This window comes from Pituophis catenifer, unplaced genomic scaffold (genome assembly GCF_029215685.1).
Source record: "Pituophis catenifer annectens isolate HBS135680 unplaced genomic scaffold, rPitCat1.0.hap2 SCAF_2, whole genome shotgun sequence".
In the NCBI taxonomy this organism is placed as follows: Eukaryota; Metazoa; Chordata; class Lepidosauria; order Squamata; family Colubridae; genus Pituophis; species Pituophis catenifer.
Genome location: NW_027256882.1, coordinates 263978498 through 263999440, shown reverse-complemented (window position 1 = coordinate 263999440; position 20943 = coordinate 263978498). Strand labels below are relative to the sequence as shown.

General features: G+C 38.5%; 1 protein-coding gene across 1 annotated transcript in view; it reads right to left on the bottom strand.

Moving 5' to 3' along the window:
• Positions 1 to 7381: 7381 nt before the first annotated feature.
• The window catches only part of THBS4 (thrombospondin 4), a 36621-nt gene continuing 23059 nt past the window's right edge, over positions 7382 to 20943 (bottom strand). The window contains exons 13-21 of the mRNA XM_070935845.1: positions 18870 to 18988; positions 17454 to 17506; positions 14716 to 14909; positions 14009 to 14187; positions 11065 to 11113; positions 9951 to 10147; positions 9580 to 9752; positions 8547 to 8686; positions 7382 to 7443 (exon numbers count right to left, since the gene is read on the bottom strand). Coding sequence (XP_070791946.1) covers positions 7382 to 7443; positions 8547 to 8686; positions 9580 to 9752; positions 9951 to 10147; positions 11065 to 11113; positions 14009 to 14187; positions 14716 to 14909; positions 17454 to 17506; positions 18870 to 18988 — 1166 coding nt within the window. The remainder of the gene's footprint in view (positions 7444 to 8546; positions 8687 to 9579; positions 9753 to 9950; positions 10148 to 11064; positions 11114 to 14008; positions 14188 to 14715; positions 14910 to 17453; positions 17507 to 18869; positions 18989 to 20943) is intronic.

Genomic DNA, 20943 nt, shown 5'->3' with positions numbered 1-20943 from the left:
TTGCAGCATGACTTTTCTATTGTATATTTAGACTTTCGAATCTTTTTCAACCTTCGATAGCTTTAATCATAAGTAATCAATAATATATGCATATCTAAAAGTATCAGCAAGATTTTTATTCATATGGTGATTGATATAACAAAGGTACTATAACTCCGTTAATCTCCACTAATTGATTTCTATTGAATATAGGTAGACCTGGTTTAGCAACTGCCTCACTTAGTGACTGTTCAGTTATGACAATAATAAAATAAATTTGCAACCAGTCCTTGTATTTATGACTTCCACAGATCTGTAAAGCAAAGGAAAGCTGAAGTAGGATCATAAGTGCCACCCCAGTTGAGAGGCTTCCAGAAGAGGTATGACAAACTGAAGATGTATCTGAGAAAGCAGAGCTAATAACTGACAAAGATCAAGGACTCTGCAGTGCAGCTCATGCAACAGCCGTGTTACACAGGCCATCAAGGACCCCCTAACTGTAGCTTCTTAATACCGTTCAAGGGTAGCCCCATGTAAAGTCATTGCAATAGTCCAAATATGAGATGACCAGGTTATAAGTGACAGAACATAATGAAGCAAACCATCAAACTATAAAAAATTAGAAAAACAAAAAGCTAAAACCGTAAAATATGAACATTAACAGGAAAGCTATTGAGTTTGTGCTTTACAACACAGTCTTTTTTCTTGAAAGTGTTAGGTCATCTAATGCAGGCTTTCCCTGCTGAGTGCTTAATTGTATGATACAATTTGCTCTGGAGAGAACTCTCTGACAGCTTGTTTTGTGGTTGCTAAGTAGAAGGCTCTCCTGGTTATATTTAAACTGAATCACAAAACTATAGTGTTAAGAAAAATATAGGGGAGTTAAAGTACAAGTTTCTAAAAATAGAAGCATTTTATTGTTACAGTGGTTTTTGCTAAACCTCTACATCTAAATAGGACATTGTGTCTAAATAGCAGTGGAAAACTCTCTTTACTTCTTTTGATCATGAAAAACTTTGAATGGTTAAAAATGATCGGAAACATTGTGTTTTCAAACTACTCACCAGAATCTCCGCTAAAACCAGTATGGTGTTTAGAGTGATAGAGCTATGCCAGTAAACTCTAGAACTGTGAATGCATAATAATTATTTTATTATTTTATTTAATCTCAGCTCTTCCCAGATTACCCTCCCAGAGCCTTTCCTGTCGTTGGACATTGGTAATTAGCCTTTCATTTTCTCTTGAGTGTCCAGTAACTCTTTCAAGGGAGTATCCAGAAACATTTGGAGAATAAAGATGACCATCAGGTGTGTGAATGTTACGCAAAGTTATGCATATTTTGGAACTATTGGACCTTGTTTTGGAAGCAAGATGACAAATTCAGCTAATGGTTCATAGTTTATTCTGGGTCACTCATTAACCCAGTATAGTTTTTTAAATTATTTTTTATGGTTGGCCGCACAGCCAGCCAGTATTTTAGAATGGATATAGCATTTTAATCCATCTTTCAAGTTCTTCCGCAGGATGTGGGATAGGTAGATGTTGTTTGATGGTATTAAAGATATTGTTGCAGGATGCAAGCTGTTCCAAATAAAGCTGCCTTTTGCAATTGACTGATGGTGATTTTGTCAATGCCGATGATGTTCAAGTGGTGCTCCAATTGTTTTGGGATTGTACCTAAGACACCTATTAATATTGGTATTAACTTTGCTTTCTTTTGCTACAGTTATTCTTCTATTTGCAAGTCTTTGGGTTTTGGGATTTTTCTGCAATTCTTTCTCTGCTGCCTACAGATTCAGCAACATCTTTCTGATCGACAGTTGATGAGTTTGGATTGTTAGTGCGGCAAGTCCTTATCTGTTCAATTTCTAAAGTCGCAGAGGCTATTTAGCTTTTTCACTTTTTATTACTTCATCTATTTTGTAGTGCCACCAGTTCTTACTTGCAGGCAAATGGTACTACTTGCAGATATTCCAATGCAACATTGTTACTACTTTGTCTGCCATTGTTTGTAGTCAGTCTGCAATCTTCTTGCAGCAGCTAAATAGGTCAATTGTTTCTTCAAATAACTAACATTTCAGAACCAGAAGAGAGATGAACAAAGGCATCCGCTACTATAGGTGACCTAAATCACTTAGTCTGTAAGCCAGGGCTGTCAAACTCGCTGCCCACAGGCCGGATGCGTCACATGCTGGCCACGCCCACGCCCGGTTTAGCGAAGGGGTGAAAAGTCCCGAAATGTCACATGATGCCGCTGTGATGCCGCGGGTTTGACACCCATGGTCTAAGCCATTACTGTCAATTCAAGGGAGAGAAACTAAGAAACCACCCATTAACTTAGAAATATAATGTGAATCAGATTACATAACAAGTTTAGGATATTTATCACAGACTTAAGTATGGTCCATCAAACTCCATGGACAAAAAAAAAATTGAGTATCCTAAAGATAGATAGAGTGGAAATTTATCATTATAACTTTCACTCAAGAGAAAGCCTACATTATATGATCCATGGGTCTATCAGTAAGGTAAGGAATTTAACCAAAATTGATAAAAAGTGCAACATTTTGTATGAAATGTCCTGATGTAAATCTGGACTCAGTTTAATGTAAATTGGGAAGTCTAAGCTGATTGTTGCCACCTAGTGGGAAGTTAAACTACATGATCTGCAGTTCCTCTCTTTATAGAGTTGAAGAAAAAAAGATAGATTATATTACAATATATCTTACAATTTTTATAAGTTTTTTTTTTATAAAACCCAGGTTAAAGGGTTAATCACTTCTGCCCCACCTGGCTGTACTCATATAACCCACAGAGCTAAAAGACTGTTGACTGGTATGTTACTGAATGAACCTAGACCAGGGGTCTCCAACCTTGGCAACTTTAAGACTTGTGGACTTCAACTGGCTAAGGAATTCTGGGAGTTGAAGTCCACAAGTCTTAAAGTTGCCAAGGTTGGAAACCCCTGACCTAGACAATTTGTTAACTTGATCAGAAGGTAGCATATTGTGAAAATTCACCATGACCTCACAGACAAATGGAAGCTCAAAGCTTGAATGCCTCCCATGAAAATAGTAAGAATTTTACTGATAGAGGGGGAAAAGTAAGAAAAAGCCAAATACCATATTCTTCCTGGTGACTAATTTTCTTTGTGCAAAAAATTTGCAACATGATGAAATGACGTGAATGCCACATCAATTCAATCAGTGTTTGAGATTCATGGTTTTTATTGGGGCTTTCCTTCAGTGTGTAGACTTCTTTTATTTATTAAATTCTTAGTAAATTCAACTGACTTTGGGCTGTACTTGAGTTTTCTACCCTATTTTGTGATCTTTTAAAAAACCCAACAAAGTTCTTCCAACTGCTTCCCAAGCAAATTGCTGTTCATGATAAATTTTTCATACATGGCACTATAAGGTAACATATGTGCTAATCGTTGCCGACTCTAGGGGGTGGTGCTTATCTCTGTTTTAAAGCCAAAGAGCCAGTGCTGTCTGAAGACGACTCCGTGGTCATGTGGCTGGCATGACTAAGCGCCAAAGGCACATGGAACACTGTTACATTCCCACCAAAGGTGGCCCCTATTTGTCTACTTGCATTTCTTATATGCTTTCAAACTGCTAGGTTGGCAGAAGCTGGGACAAGTAACGGGAGCTCACCCCATTACGCGGCACTAGGGATTCGAACCGCTGAACTGTCGACCTTTCAATCAACAAGCTCAGCGTCTTAGCCACTGCCCTCAAAATAAATAAGAAAGTAAATATCTATCTCACATGAAAAATCTGATGGAATATCTTTACAGCAGTATGTGTCTTTCAGAAGGTAAAAAGAAACAAAATGAATTCAAAAAGGAGTTCCAATCAAACCAAGTTATGTTTTTGAATTTTGAATCTTTCCTTCTGCTCAACAGCAGCACAGGAATGCCTTTGTTTATATTGATTTAAAGTCTAGTTCTTTCATTGATAAAAAAATTTGATCGTTTACCAATCAAATCTACAAAGAGGTAGGTAGCTCTCCCTCTTCTAGTTGGTGCCTATTAGAAATGTTGGCATGGCTACTCAAAGAATTCCAAATCAGAATTCTGAAAGCTGAACCAACACATCTAGAGTGTCAGATTAGTGAACGATTGTTGCAATATCCCCATAGTCACTTGATCAAGATTCAGGTACCTGGCAATTGGAATGTCTTTACGATGGTTGCAGCATCCTGGGGTCACATCAACACCATCTGCAACCATGCTGTTATAAGTGTGACCGCTGCAGACTTGTGGAATCTAGATAATCTGGCTTTTAAACAGTGAAGAAAGCTCTTTAAACTGTCATGCTCTTGGACAATTTATTATTATATGGAATATATTAAATAATATACCCAAGGACATTGAAATTAATGAGAGAGGACATTCTTGTGAGCAATTCTATAATATGGGATAGACTCGAGATCTTTTATATCATGAGGAACTGAGTACAGGTAGTCCTCAATTTATGACCATAATTGAGCTCAAAAATTCTGTTAAGTGAGACGTTTGTTGAGTTTTGCCCCATTTTACGACCTTTCTTGCCACAGTATTTAAGTGAATCACTGCAGTTGTTAAGTTAGTAACCCGACTGTAAAGTGAATCTGGCTTCCCCATTGCTTGTCAGGTGATCATAAAAGGGGATCACATGACCTTGGGCTACAGCAACGGTCATAAATATGAACCAGTTGCCCAGCATCTGAATTTTGATCACACGATGAGGATGTTGCAAAGGTAATTGAAAAAGGGAGATAAGTCACTTTTTTCAGTGTCATCGTAACTTTGAACGTTACTAAATGAACCGTTGTAAGTTGAGGACTACCTGTAGTATTTTCTGACTCTTCTTACCTGGCTTAGGCTTGTTTTAATGTTGAAAACTGATTTTTTTCCCCCTACATTGTAGGAAAGCTCAGCAGCTAGGTCATCCTATTTGAAACAATAAACTTCATCCAATGCAACAGCGATGTTTCTTTGTAATCCTGTCCTTGCATAAGTGGATGGAAGATTCAAATGCAGACAATTGGAGCTGTGAAATCAGGGGGATAAAATGATACACAAGCAACAGCCCATGTTTCCCTGCTTCATTGAGATTAACATGCAAGATCTATCATTTAATTTTTTTTCCAACTGTTAATGCAAAGCTTGTAATAATCCAGAAAGGAGTGTGTGGGGCATGTGTGTATTCATAAACACACACACAGGTGTCTGTTGAAATATATATAAACACCCTCCAACACACGCACAAGTATATAAACACTCCAACAGGCACCCTTGTGTGTCTCGCCATGTGCTGTGTTGTGCAGGGCGGGGGTGGGGGAGGAGGAGGCCATTCTTAGGCCATTGAATGAATGCCTCTGCTTAGCAGCTATTTCAGCACTCAGCAAGCTGGCTGACTTCATGTGAAAGGAAGCCTTGGCTACTTTTCACGTCTTTGAAACCAGCGGGGACCAGAAGAAGCTCAGCATGGAAGCAGGGACTGGAGAAAAGATAAAGGGATGGGGGAGAAGCAGAAGCACTGATTTTCAGCCCCAGGACAGCCCAGTAAACAGTAGATCACTTGCAAGCTAAATGTTGAACTGAAGAACAGTAGGTGAAAACTGCAGGGGTTCCTAATTCTTGCCTTCAGACCCCTCTTTTAAAGCAGAGGCAATGAAGTCTTCCTTATCCATTCAGATAGCTAGTTGCTACAATTCCAGCGTCCTTTAACAGGGTTACAACCCCCTACTCTTGGGTCCGTGTGGCCAATGGTGGGCACAACATCTGTTTTGTATGCACAGCTTCCGAACAGTTGGTGACATGCTCATTATTTGCTACATATTTGTGGGGGAAAGCCTCCTGTGTGCATCTCCTAAATGTGTCCATTAAAAGCTGCTACATTTTTTGCCTTGGTATATTTTTCTCTCATACTGGGAGCTAATTTATTAATTCAATCTATGCCACAGAGCTTAATAAACGAAAATAGGACTGTATAATCTGTTGCAAGAGTGCTAGCTTCTGATTTCTGTTTTCTCCAATAAATGTGACAGCCCAACACAATTAAGGCACCTCCAATGAATATGACCTGTTGTGCTTATTTCAACAAACTACATTTAAAGAATCTCTGGCTTATTACCAAATGTGAATTAAACTCACATTTTATATACAAGTGGTTATTCTGGCAGGAAGAGCTTTAGAGAAGAGAAGTAATAGTAGGAATGAAGTTCGTGATACATTTGTAAGGTCAGTGTGGGTCTGAACTGCTGTAGAGCAGTGTTTCTCAATTTTAGCCATTTTAAGATGTGTGAACTTCAATTGCCAGAATTCTCCAGCCAGTATTGGCAAAGATTGAGAAAGACACTGTGGAGGCAGAGTTGCCCAGAGGTTATTATCCCAAGAAAATACATTAAGAACGTTGACTCTGCTGCTTCCAGTAAGTTTACAGAACACAACTTGAGAAGAAAAAGAAATCAACAATCAGACATTTAGCAAAGTTTAATCACATCGGAACACAAATGTTAGGATCCCTTTCCCTCCTCTCTCTAAAGATATCTTGACTTTGCCCTCATGTTTATTCTTGTCCTAAAACGGTTTCCAGGTGGTGAAGCAGCCACTGATTTTCCTCAGAGGGCTGAAGTAAGTGGGTTGAGCAGCCAGGTGTTGATTATATTAGGAGGCCAGAATGATAACATAAACATGAAAATGTGTTTGATCAGAGGAAGCTGTGTTAGCTAATGCAGTGATCTAAAGTCTGCTTCATCTGCTGGAGGGCTGTTGGATGACATCTTGCTCTTCCATCTTCTGATTATTTACCATTTGGATGGGACTTTAAAGAAGTCATTAAAAGTAATCCTACCATCCACCCTTCTTGTGAATGCTTTTATGACTAATCAGAACCATTGTAAATACTATAATTGAGGAGGAACATGAGATTTGGAGTGATTTATTACTGGGGGTGTCAGTTTACTGAAAAATTGGTCTTACAGGGCAATTTCTATGGGAAATTAATCCGCTAGGCCCTCCTTGTGTGAGATTCAAATCAATTATTGCACTTAGTTCTGGATTTGAATCAATATATAAATTAGCAAGCAAAATTATTTCCATATCTGTGTCTTATAAATACCAAATCATTTACATACACAGCCTCTGATCAAGATGTTTTTGTGTAACACATTATTAGTCTTTGTCTGTTATTTCCTACAAAATCATACTGGAAGTTAAATCTTGAATTTAACTGAAAATTAAATGAAAACTGAAAGTTAAATGAAAACCAAAAGAAACCCTAATCTACTTTTATCTTTTTATTTATCAATCATAGCAAATGAACTGGGCATTTATACACACACAACTATATAAGAATTAAAAATGTACTGCACTGTTAGTCACCATAATATCTTGCATTCTTGATTCTCCTTAAATACCTCCAACACCATACTTCTGAGCTTGAAATTCTTGAAAATCTTCTGGGATTGTATCTGAAATCAAGAAAGGAGATAGAATCACTGCCCACAGTAGTTACTAAACTTCTGAGTTTTTTTAAAAAATTGCTGGTTAGGATATGGTAGAGATAGCTATAAAACTTTAAATAAAAGTACTTCACTAATTAAATATGAATGCAAGCATGTCATTTCTTGTCTTCCAAATTATAATTCTGCTAAAGAGAGAGCAAGCTTCAGTGGAAACTTTCCCCAAGGCTACACTGATGATTTCTCAGATTTTAATAGTCAAAACCTCCCTGTACTTATTCTATCATCCCAATGAAAATTAAGGACAGAGATGCACCTCTAATGAAAAAGAATTTGAAAAAGAATTAAATCAACAGAATAATACTTCTTTGCATTTATATTCTGCCTTTTTCTTTTCTCTGAGCAGTTAAGCTTTCCCTTAATTTTATCCTCCAGTTTATTTGGCCTGAGAAAGCAATGGACCCAAAGTCATTTGATCATCCAAAATGATCAACTAAGATTTGAACTTTGATTTTCCTGGTCCATGTTCAGCACCTGAACCACTCTGGTTCCCCATTGACAAATCTGGTGAATGACAGATTTAGTCTAAGTCTCCAGCACATCATTTAGTGGCTGTTTCAGCCTCCACAGTATATATTCACTTCTAGGAAAAGCCAATGAGAAACATGGCTGGAAGAGGTTGTGCTTTGAATCTGTGTGGAAAGCTTTGAACTAATAATGACCCATATGACTTTCTCTTTCTAAGCAAAGAAAGACACTGTTGCTTGGCCTGTTTGCTGCCAAAGAATCCCAACTTCAGAGCTGAGGAGTTATGCAATATCGCTATGCAACTGCAAGACTGATCTGCCATTTCAGCACTGGAAAGTATTTTTTAAAAGATTCTTTTAATTAAAATAAATAAAGCATCATTTTTTAAAATAAGGAAAACTCCTGGAACTCACAATGGCACCATATGCATTTTTACAAATAAAAAATAGTGGGCTGGTGTAGTGCAGTGTTTATGTAAAAGGGTGACTAAAGATGTAGTTATTCGTGTAACCGTACTAATGGAGTTAGCCTTTATTCAGTTGGGTTTTGATTATGCAAGAAAATGGATGGAAGAAAAATGCTACCGTTACAACGATATTTCAGATTGGACCAAATAATATTTTCCTGAGAGAAGCAGAAAACACCAAGTCTTCCTCCACGCATGGTGGTGTCTATGGTTACTCCAGAATCTGCTACCAGTTCAGATCCTTCATAAAATCTTGCCCTTTCGAAATAGAAACAAAATTAAGTTTAAAATGTCAGTGACTTCATTCTCTGTGCAGCATCTGTCATTATATCAATAGCACGTAAACTTATATACCACTCCATAATGCTTTACAGCACTCTCTGAGCAGTTTACAAATGTCAGCGTATTGCCCCCAATAATCTGGATCCTCATTTTACCAACCTTGTTCATTATGTTCAATGAAACTTAACACACAGGCTATTATATCTAAATTTAATTTATGTACCTTTTTGTTATTATATCTATTAGAGAGTTGTAAATCAAGCACAATTCAAGTTGAATATCAGCTTGATCCCAAAAAATTAGTTGAATCCCTTCAACTTTGTAATTTGTAATTTGCTTCAAAATATTGAATTGATTCAGCGTAATCAATTTAAGCTAAAGAGAGATTTTCTGACCGTCAGAATAAGAGAAATTCACTTGATAAGTCAACATTCTTTCTAGATGGGCTTTTTACATAAAACAGAAAAAAATAAGATATGGTATATGATTTTGATGATTAGACAGGATAGATTATAGAAAGAAGTGAGTCATGGTGTAACTTTAAAGAAAAAAGTAAATTTATAAGTGTACATATAACTGCTGAAAAGAGGAATGAATATTGAATTGATTGAAATCTTTCAAACTTTGAAGATTAGATTTGATTAACGTGTATGCAGGTACGTGCAAAGGGTTTCCTTGCCTACCAGTTTAGTAGTATGAAGACATATATTCAATTCAGCAAGTATAACCCAGTTGTTGGTATGTGTACATGTGCATAAACATACATGGGTACTAATTTGTGGATGGGTAAATATAAATACTGTACATGTTAGTCAATACCATGAAAATGGATATAAAACAATAAGGCCCTTCTTGCCTCAAAGCTTTACCTAATATATCCAACCTGAGGTCTGTGTTGTAGGAACCAGCGGTAGGAAACTTTATCTTTCCAGCCAACGTTTCGTGGATCTTTCCATAGCAATCGGACTTGATCATTAGTGTCTCCAGTGTGCCAAAGTGAATTTCTGAGGTGTTCTCCAGGCCCAGTCTTTGACTTAACAGCCTTCACACAGACAAGTTTAAAAAAAGAAATATCTATCAACATTTTTTCTTCCATATTCTAAGGAATGCCAACATCTATAATGGTCTTTTCAGTCTGTAAAACATCCCAACAAAGTAATGTTATACAACACAGATGTTGGCAATTCTCTCTGAGCATATTGTTAGATGAAAGCCTTTATCATTTTGCTTAAGCCAATACCTTCAGCTGAATCCCAGGCTCTGCAACAGCTCGAAATGGAGTGGCTTGCCAATAGGTCTGCTCCGTCTGTTTCCACATTACCACATAAAAGCTGGAGCTGTCTTGATAACCAAAAATGAAGCCTGCATAGTCATCATCTGTTACTGTATTCACATGGAAAGTGCCTTCAAAATCAACTCCATTGAAAGCTGTATAACCTATTCAATAGATGTAAACAGATGCGTGAAATCCAAACCATCTGCAATTATAGAATCTGATTCACTGATAAGATTTTCCCCAACCTGGAGTTTTCCACATGCCTTGGGACAATTCCCAGAATTGTTCGCTGGTATCGATGAAAGCTAGAAAACTATGGGAATTACAATTCTAAACATATGAAGAACAACCCCACTGGAAATACCATTGCAAGTGACTGCTGGTTCTTTTGGATCCAAGAGCCCCAATCCACCAGCACCAGGAAGACTTATCAACAAATACCAACTGTTTTATGCCAAGTCTCATGGTTGCCACTCAAACCCACCACTGTCCACTTTAATTAACAATAGCAGTCGCTATTAGAGTTATATATCGCTTCACAGTGCTTTACAGGTCTCTCTAAGCAGTTTACAGAGTCAGCATATTGCCCTCAACAATCTTGGTCCTCATTTTACCAACCTTGGAAGGATGGACGGCTGAGTCAACCTTGAGCCGGTGAGACTTGAACTGCCAAATTGCAGGCAGCCGGCAGGCAGCAGAAGTAGGCTGCAGTACTGCATTTAACCACTGTGCTACCACGGCTCAGTGAGGCTCAATAGCACTTCAAGGCACAAATAAGGATTTTTCCAAGTCCTGGTTCTCTTAGTCTTTAACCAAACATGAAGGAATTAAAGCTTGCCCTTTACAAGAGACTGGTGCACCTGCATCTTATTCATTCTTCACTAGACTTTCTGTGATGAGCACTTCCTATTAAGTAGAATGATGAAGAATTGGAAGGAGAGACGCAATGAACACTTCTATTGTAAATTCAACTGGCTGAAGAATGGGGAGTGAATTGCATTGTTTAAATTGATTATCCCAAAATATTTTTGTGTGTATGGATTTGCTGTAACTATCTTCAGAGAAATGGGGTACATACCTACAGCAAGTCCAGGATCACTGTTCATAGTTTGCACTATCTCCATACCCTGCAAAATGTAAGTAACACAATTAGTGAAACAAAGAATATAAGAAATTAGATTTTGCTTCCTGCAGTAAAATACAAAAATATCAAACCAATAAATTCAGAAAGGTCTCTTTTGTAAATGTACATACACATAATTTTTTGCATAGATCATTTTTTATTCCTGACAAGTGCCTGGACAAGTTCCTGTAGTTTTCGTGACAAGATTTTCAGAAATGGTTTATTGTTGCTTCTTTCCACGGGCTGACAGAGAATGACTAACTGAAAGTCACATGCCTAAACCAAGACTAGAATTTATAATCTCTTGATTTCTAGCCTGGTGCCTTAACTACTACATCAAATTGGCTCTCTACACACATACATGCCTATCATACTATCATAAAAATTCTTATTCAGCTTTTTGCCATTTATTTCTAATTATTTAAATTCTGAAGCTTATGGTTAATTTTTCACCAAGTGAAAAATTCACTGGTCCTTTGGTCTTATTCAAAGTCATTTTCTCCACTCAGAGATGTCCTACCTCACCATTCCTCACTTGGAAGCTCTGGAAAACTATACTCTCTTTCATATTTCAATTTTTGTTTATTTGTATTTCATTTTCTTTCATATTTCTCTGAATCTTTAAAATGCTAAATAAACACTGTCTACAAAGTGAAAATAAGAAAGGTGTGCAAAGACAGAAAAGTATGGAGAGATTGGTATAAAACTAATCTTGGCACTGAATGGCATAAAATAGTATAGTGTTTGTGTAAACTAAATTGAATTAGAATTCAATTTTTTCTCTTATATTCTGCCTTCATTTTGTCTACTTCTATTTTTCTGTCTTTTGCATAATATTATAACCCAAAAGGGAATAATGTGACATATCTGAGTCTATACTGTATATGTATAAATGTAAAATCAGGAATTCCAATGTTACATGGTCATTTTTCCTCAATTTCCTCATTTTTTTCCTGTACTACTAATTCTTCAACCAAGTCTTTTCTATAGAATATTATCAAGTCAAGGACAGTTGATCCTCTTGTACTTCCTTCCATTCTCTAAAGAAAAAGTTATTACCAAGACAAATTAGAACTGGAAAGGCCAGGATAGAATTTATCTCCCAACAGATGTTTGGTAATTAAAATCTCTTACTGTATCACTATGATTCCGTGCCTCTTTGAAAGATCTGCATTTTTAGAAGGCATTATCTGCTTTTTCTGTTTGGTCAGCCAGGCAATAGTAAACAGTAACAACAAAACTGCTTTTATTTGTTCCTCTCTTTTTTCTTAATCCAGATGCTTCTACAGCATTAGCAAGTTCATTCATTTAAACTTATGAGCAAGAATGCATATTCTTAACAGTGTGATTTCCCTCTCCTTTTCAATGGCTTCTATCTCTGGGGTGTCAAACTCGCGGCATCATGGCAGCATCATGTGATGTATTGGGACTTTCCCCCCCTTCATTAAATCAGGCATGGGCATGGCCAGCATGTGATGTATCCGGCCCGCAGGCCATGAGTTTGACAGCCCAGCTTTAGTTACTATATGGGAAGCTTCCAGGGGTGGGTTTTACTTACCTTTACTACCGGTTCGTAACAGGGCCATGTGGGTGCTCTTCTGCGCATGCGCAGAAGCTTCTGCGCATGTGCAGAAGTGTTCTGATGACATCGGGGTCAGTGAGCGGAGCCTCCTGCTGGTTGTACTATCAGTTCTATAGAACCGGCCCGAACCGGGAGCAACCCACCATTGGAAGCATCCCAGCATCTCCATTGTATCAGTGAAATCATATTTGTTATTTTGTACTATGAGTTGAATGAGCTCTAAGCATTAGTGATTAGAGAACAAAGATCCGACAGTTTGTAAGCCAATGTTTTGATTTTTTTCTTTTTTATGACTTAAGGATCTTGTAGTATTTTATGGCTTAAGGATCTTGTAGTATTTTTGGCTCCAACAATTGTTCTTCCCCTCTGCACTTTAGGAATCCACCACCTGGCAAAGTTAGAAAAAACACCTGACATCAAAATGGATTGTTATCGTAACAATGGCTAGATGCCAACTGTTAACTCTTGTCCCAAGCAAGAAATTCTTAGTCTGTAATGTAATGCTGGCAGTAGAAAGAGGTACACAAACTTGTTTTTGCAATAAATATGGCCTGCATTTTATTCTTGGCAGTTGTTAGATTTCTTCTTCAATGGCTTTTCTAGCGCTTGCAATAAACAGAATCTATCATCTGTTCTGAATCATTGACTTTCGGTGTTGGCTAGGTAAAGCCTGACACATCCTGCAGTTAATTTTTTTCTCTCCTGGCCACTCCTGTTTTATCTGCAAAGTCTTGACAATTGTTTTTGGGTTCCTGCAGTGCACAGCATTTTCTAAATCTCTTCTTTCTGGTTATGATTCTCAGCCACTGGGCCTGCTCTTCTATCATTCCATAGAGTTGCTTCTAATGTCAGTTTCTGCTTCTGTGCCTTTTTTCGAACTTGTTCTTTGCTACCAGCTGAACTATGGCCATTGGCTACTTAAACCTCTTAACTTTTTCAAAGACAACCACAAGCTTGGTTTTGATACAGATATATCCCTGCTGTTTTTGGGCAGGAAAAGAAACATGCCATAAACATTGTATGCTAAAGCTGCAGACTCTTTTACATTGATTTGGACTTTTCAATCTTAGAGCACCCTGAGTAGAATGGCTCTTACTGCTTTTCCTTTAAGGTTCTTATGTTAACCAAGTATTACCTCTTGACTTAGAAAGCAAATTTATTAGGGGCTCCTTCCTAACTCTCAAAGCAAATTTCTGCTCAGGTGATTTACTTCTAGCTTGTTTGTAGACAACTCTGGGTTTTTTTGCTAAACAAATAAAGAGTCAGATTGTCCAACTGTTCATTCCTGGCTACTTTTAGATTTCAAAAAGTATTTACCTGATTCAAAACTACCCAGTTTGGATCAATCTGAGCATCTCCTTCTGGATCCAGGACAACAGTCTGATAAGCTCTGAAATCAGTCAGGGTGACCTCTGCATTCTCAGGGCAAACATCAATCCGGTCAATCACTGTATCTTGATCATAGTCTGATTCACAAATGTCACCAATTCCATCACCTGCAAACCAAAATTCAGTGTTTAAGGAGTGCCATTTGATAGCTGGAGTTTAAACCGATGCTTGAAATAAGTTCATTTGCCAAAGCATAAGATGCAAAGTGATATGCAAAAATTACTGATTTGGCAATGGATCTTCACCAAGCCAAAGCATTTGAAGGTTCCCCAAACATGACAATCTGGATAAAACAGCCTGTTTCAGAGCTAGACCATCCCTGGGACACATCAAACTGTTTCCTATTTCAAGGATATACTTCCCAAATGATTGAACTGCCCTGGAACTACACAGTATAGAGGAGTTTTGGCATGATCTGGAGGGGAGTCGGTGAGTTTTGTACCTTCCTTATGTAAAGGAATTGGATGAGAAAATTATGACAAGGACTCATTTTTAATGCCCCCTACAGTAAAGAGGAAGGCTAGAGAAACCCATAAAAGCCAGAAAAGCTCAGGGGAATGAAGCACTAGGTCACCAATAATAAATTCAAAAACAAAATCAGAAGTGAGGACTGAAAAGAAAGAGAATGGCCTTACTGTTCTCATCTTCCTGTCCTGGGTTAGGAATCAGCCGGCAATTATCAGGCCCTGGAGGGACGTGGTCAGGAATTCCATCGTCATCATCATCATCATCACATTCATCCCCCAAACCATCTTTATCAGTGTCAAGCTGGGAGCTGTTAATGACTGTGGGGCAGTTATCAGTGCTGTCTTGGTGTCCATCCCCATCACTAGGGTACAGCAAGGTAGGAAAAAAACACATGTACATAATATGCTAATTCCTATGTCTATGTTCCCAAGCAATCTCTTCCAACCCTTTTCTCCCAATTTATCTATCTGCTTGTATCCCACCATCCTAACCAAATCTCAAGGCAGTTGAGATAATACTCCATCCAACAACTTTATGAGGCGGATGAACCAAGAGAGAGTGACTGGCCTAAAGTCACTCCATATACTTCCCTGACTGAAGAAGGCCTGAGTCTGGTGTTCCAGTCCTAGTGCAACACCTTAATTGCTATACTGCATTGGCTCTTAAACATAATAGGACAATTCCCATCATTCCAGCCAGCTCAATTAATATTGAAGCTGAGTGAAGTTAATAATGAAGATAAGTCCCCAAATGTAAGGATATGGGTTATATTCTTATATGAGTAAAAACCATGGCATTGTGTCATCTCACAGAGTGCTAGAAACATCTCCATTCATAGTATGCTTGATGATATAGACAGCAAGGGGAATGGCCCTGAAGGACAAAAGGAAGAGCCACTACCAAGGCAACAGATAGATAAAAGGGATCTGAGTCCAGAACAAGGAAGTGAATATTGTAGATAAGCTCCTCCCTAGTTCACACAAAGATAAAGGGAGGGAAGCACATTCAGACTTGCAAAATTCTGTTACATAGCTCTACAATAAAAGTAGAACAGAGCCACATGGCATTGGTTTCCTAGTGTGGTCTACTTTAAAGGGCTGACAGATGTCAGTACTAATTGAAGCCAAAAATGAAGATAATTGCCAGTAAAGTTTAAAACGGGTGGGATTAAATGATTGTTCGTTTCTTCAATACCCTCCATACCCTTCGTTTCTTTAATACCCTCCATAAATGCCCTTGATAATTACATCATTGTAAATGACATAAATAATGCAAATGGCATAAATTGATACGATTAAAAAAACTGAAGCAAATGAGATAAAAAATAATTTATACTATCTATTGACATAATTAGACAAATGGTGCAGATGACGAGTGAGAACTCTCTAATTTAATAATATAGGTTAACTTCATACACCCCTTCCTTCCATTTAGTCATTAACTAACCCTACTTTAATTTGAGACATCCACAAAAAAAGGAGTGCAAGGGTAGTTATATAAACACTGAAAGAGAAGAAGGGTGAGAAAGTTAACCATCTTGATTCTCTTTGGTATAAGAGGGAAGAGCAAAACACTCCATCAGACTTTCAAGATTCTGTTATTATACACTGCAGCAATAGAATTTCAATCAGCAGTGGGTTTCGGATTATCTTACTACCGGTTTGCCTCACGTGTGCACGCTTGCTTCGTGCCTAAATAGGATGGCGTAGAACCAGGGCGGGTGAGAAGGCCCACCCATGATTTCCGCTACCGGTTCGGGTGAACCGGTGCAAACCAGCTGAATACCACCTCTGATTTCAATAGGCTTTAAAGGAGACTATTTCCTGACTAGGCTTACCTTGAAGGGCTGACACACAGCAAGCCAAGATTCTGTCCAGGTCTACCCATTACATACTTGTGTGCAACATAACACAAGTACAAAAGAGGCAGTGTTTACACAATAATATGGTGATGCACATTTCATTATTTGCTCCTCTGCTCTCTCAGATGCTCATGACTTTAGTATCTTTTTTTTTTTTGCACAAAATTAAACCAGAATAGTTTTTTGTTCTGTTTGTTTCCTTCTTTTTTGGCATCCTCTTAGTTGATGATTCTATTTTCTACATGAAGCAGAACAAATGGTATGCTTCTTTCACTGAAAAAATATTGAAAATGTCTGTTGCTCAGAAGCTCCCCCTAACATGAATCCAGAATCCGCTTTCCTGAATCATAATTCTGTATTGTATATTCTGTGATGACAAAAAAAAAATCTCTAAAGTACCATCTTATCCTCCTTCAATAGATTTTCTGCATGGCTAAACCCATCCAATTTCTTCTATTTCCCTGTAGAATTTAATTTCCAGTCCCTGATCATCCCAGATGCCCTACATTGGGCCCTTTTCAGTTTAGGAACCCTTCTTAAAATGTAGTCAGGGGAAGAAGAGACAGGACTTAGAGTGGGCTGTGACCAATGCTAAGTAGAGCAGAAATGTTATTTCCTGTAATTGTAATTATACTTGAATATTTGTCCCATTGGGAAACCTTTCAAAAAAAAAATCAAAGAGATAACAATTCCAATCATGGATTTGGACTACTTCATTTCACTTGGCTCGAAGACAAACATTTTGTAGGAAAAATGTTAATATACATTCCAAGAACAGTTCATACAATGGAACAAATTAGACTACATAGAGTGGATGTTTCTTTACTGGGTTTATTCAAATGGAAACTAGACAGCCATCTTCTGGGAATTATAATTTATTTTCCTGCTCTGAGTGAAGTAGATTCAGTGATTTGCATGGCTCCTTCCAACTCTCTGATTTTGTGATTCAAAATTGTGATTCTGGGATTTGAAGTTCACACATCTTAAAGTTGCTGAGGTTGAGAAACACAATACTAATGCATATTACAGTAAATTTTAACTTACCTGTCTTGGTTGGTGTCACAGGAATCTCCAACTAGATCATTGTCAGAGTCTGACTGTAAAACCCAATAATAATAAAAATAAATTACATGGTATAAGTTGAAAGGTTAGGAATACTGTATACTACCTTGTAGAAAAAACTGCCATGTAGTTCTTCCATGAATTTATATGAGTGTGGAACTAAGAGAACTCAAAAGAATATGAAAGAAGTTATATACTCAAGATGACATTTTCATTTAAAGCTCTTAGGTAGAAGTTCTAGGAAAGATTGAAGAACTTGAACATCTGGTACCCTTTAAATTAATTCATATTGAACCACATAGATTCAAAATGGAGTGTATAAGGTAGTTAAAAGATTATATTACTATTGTTGCACTACCCTTACCTATATATTGTTTTAAACTGTTTTTATACAGTTTTATTGGTGGTGAGCTGCCCAGAGTTATTTTAAGATGGGCAGCTATATAAATGTTTTAAATAAATAACACAAATAAATACAATACTCAGTTAAAATATTAACATTTGCATCTCTACAGGTAAATACATTGTACTGAAAAACAATTATCTACACCAGCTTTTCCAAACTGGCATTTTGCAGAGAATTCTGGAGGGAATCCCATTTAAAGATACTTGGGGAAAATGGTCTGGATGAAACTTTTCACAATAGGCTTTTCTTCTCTTTCTGAATATTTGTGGCCAAATGAAACTGTCACCGTTATCTTATTGACATTCTGGGAGCTTATAAAAGTCTTCCATTTTAGAAAATATTGAAGCAGTCATTTGATTAGGTATTTAAAAACTGTTCTGATTTGGTACAGATAGTCCTTGGCTTACAACTATTTGTTTAGTGACCCTTCAAAGTTACAATGGCACTGAAAAAAGTAACTTATGACTATTTTTCACTCACAATCATTGCAGCTTCCCCATGGTCACATGATCAAAATTTGGCTGCTTGGCAATTGGTTCCTATTTATGATGGTTGCAGTGCCCCAGGGTCATGTCACCTTTTGCAACCTTCTGACAAGCAAAGTTGTTGGGGAAGCCAGATTCACTTAACAATTGTTTTACTAATTTACTTAATAACTATGGCAAGAAAGGTTATAAGATGAGGCAAAACCCACTTAAAAGATTGTCTTGCTTAGCAACATGAATTTGGGGCTCAATTGTGGACATAAGTCAAGGACTACGTATATTAATTCAATTATCCTTGACTGCGCTGCAAATTTATGAATGTAATTGTAAGATGAAGCAGCGATGGTTTTGAATATATCTCATAAAATACTTTTTTACAAGCCTGAAGTAAGACTAATAAACTGGAAACTTTATTAGTCTTATTTAAACTGGACAGCAATTTGTAATTCTCATTTTTAATTCCACTGAAGACTGGTGTCTTTGCAGATCCACCAGCTATCTGCTCACCTGATTAGGATTGCTGATATCAGGGCAACTGTCGCATGCATCACCAACACCATCATTGTCTCTATCTTTCTGCTCCCAGTTGGCTATTTTCTGACAGTTGTCCAAAACATTCTTAATCCCTGAATAAAATTACAGACATAATTACCTTATGATCACCAAGACACCAGAATGGGGTGAAAAATGTGTCCAAATATATTCCCAGACCGGATCACGGAAATTTATTATTATTATTATTATTATTATTATTATTATTATTATTATTATTATTATTATTATTTTAAATTTATATACCGCCCTTCTCTCTGAGGACTCAAGGCGGTGTACAGCCAGAATTAAAAAACATAAAATACAAATATTAAAAAACAATTAAAATATATATAAATTTGGCCCAAAATTAAAAATACAAACCAATTAAAACATTTAAAATTTCTTCTTAAGCCAGCTCGGCTTGCTGGAAAAAGTGGGTTTTAAGGGCACGGCGGAAGGCACTAAGGTCTTGGATTCTCCTTATCTCTGGGGGCAACTGATTCCAGAGGGTAGGTGCCCCCACAGAGAAGGCCCTCCCCCTGGGGGTCACCAGCCTACATTGATTGGCTGATGGCACCCTGAGGAGGCCCTCTCTGTGGGAGCGCACGGGACGATGGGAGGTCGTCGGTAGCAGCAGGCGGTCTCGAAGATAGCTAGGGCCGATGCCATGGAGCGCTTTAAAGGTGATAACCAGCACCTTGAAGCGCACCCGGAAGACCACTGGGAGCCATTGCAGCTCGCGCAGGAGCGGTGTTACATGGGAGCGCCATGCTGCTCCCGTCACTACCCGCACTGCTGAATTCTGGACCAGTTGGAGCCTCCAGGTGCTCTTCAAGGGGAGCCCCATGTAGAGAGCGTTGCAGTAGTCAAGGCGAGAGGTGACGAGCGCATGAGTGACTGTGCACAGGGAATCCCGATCAAGAAAGGGCCGCAACTGGCGAATCAGGCGAACCTGACAAAAGGTCCCCCTGGTTACAGCTGTCAGATGTTCCTCCAAGGACAGCTGCATATCCAGGAGGACTCCCAGATTGCGAGCCCTTTCTGTGGGGGCCAAAGACTCGCCCCCAATAGTCAGTGATGGAGTCAACTGACTATATCGGGATGCCGGGAGCCACAGCCACTCAGTCTTGGAAGGGTTGAGCTTGAGCCTGTTCCTCCCCATCCAGATCCGCACAGCCTCCAGGCACTGGGACATCACTTCAAGGGCATCATTGGGGTGGCCTGGGGTGGAGATGTACAGCTGGGTGTCATCAGCGTACTGGTGGTATCTCACCCCGAAGCCACGGATGATCTCGTCCAGCGGCTTTACATAAATGTTGAACAGAAGGGGCGAGAGGACCGATCCCTGCGGCACTCCACAGATGAGAGGCCTCGAGGTCGACCTCTGCCCCCCTGCCAACACAAACTGAGACCGGTCAGAGAGAAAGGAGGAGAACCACCGCAACACGGTGCCTCCCACCCCCAACTCTTCCAGCCGGTGCAGCATGATACCATGGTCGATGGTATCAAAAGCCTCTGAGAGATCTAACAGGACCAGAACAGAGGAGCAACTCCTGTCCCGAGCCCTCCAGAGATCATCAACCAACGCGACCAATGCCGTTTCCGTGCTGTGCCCAGACTAGAAATTTAAATACAATGACCAAGTTCTGGCATCACAATTTTGACTCCGGGTTTCTTTTTCCCCATGGCGGCCGGGGGGGGGGGGGAGGAAAGGTTTTCTTAAACAACTGTGAAAAGTACTATTTGAACCCATCCATGTAAAAAAAAAAAGGTTGACATTTTTTTCAGTTTCTGACATGGATATATTCCCATGGCTGGGGGGGAAGGAAAAATAAATACTGGACCTAGCCATAAAAAGATTGTTCATCACTACTCTACCACATCTTAATTCTTAGGGTAGCCTGTTAAAATAGAATAGTAGAATGAGTTGACTGGGCAGACATCTTTCAAATTATTATTTGGTTTGCTTTTTGTATGTGTTTATATGCAATATTATTTTAAAGAGAGAGATGGAAAGATATCGCTTGTGGATTAGCCTTGGTAGGAT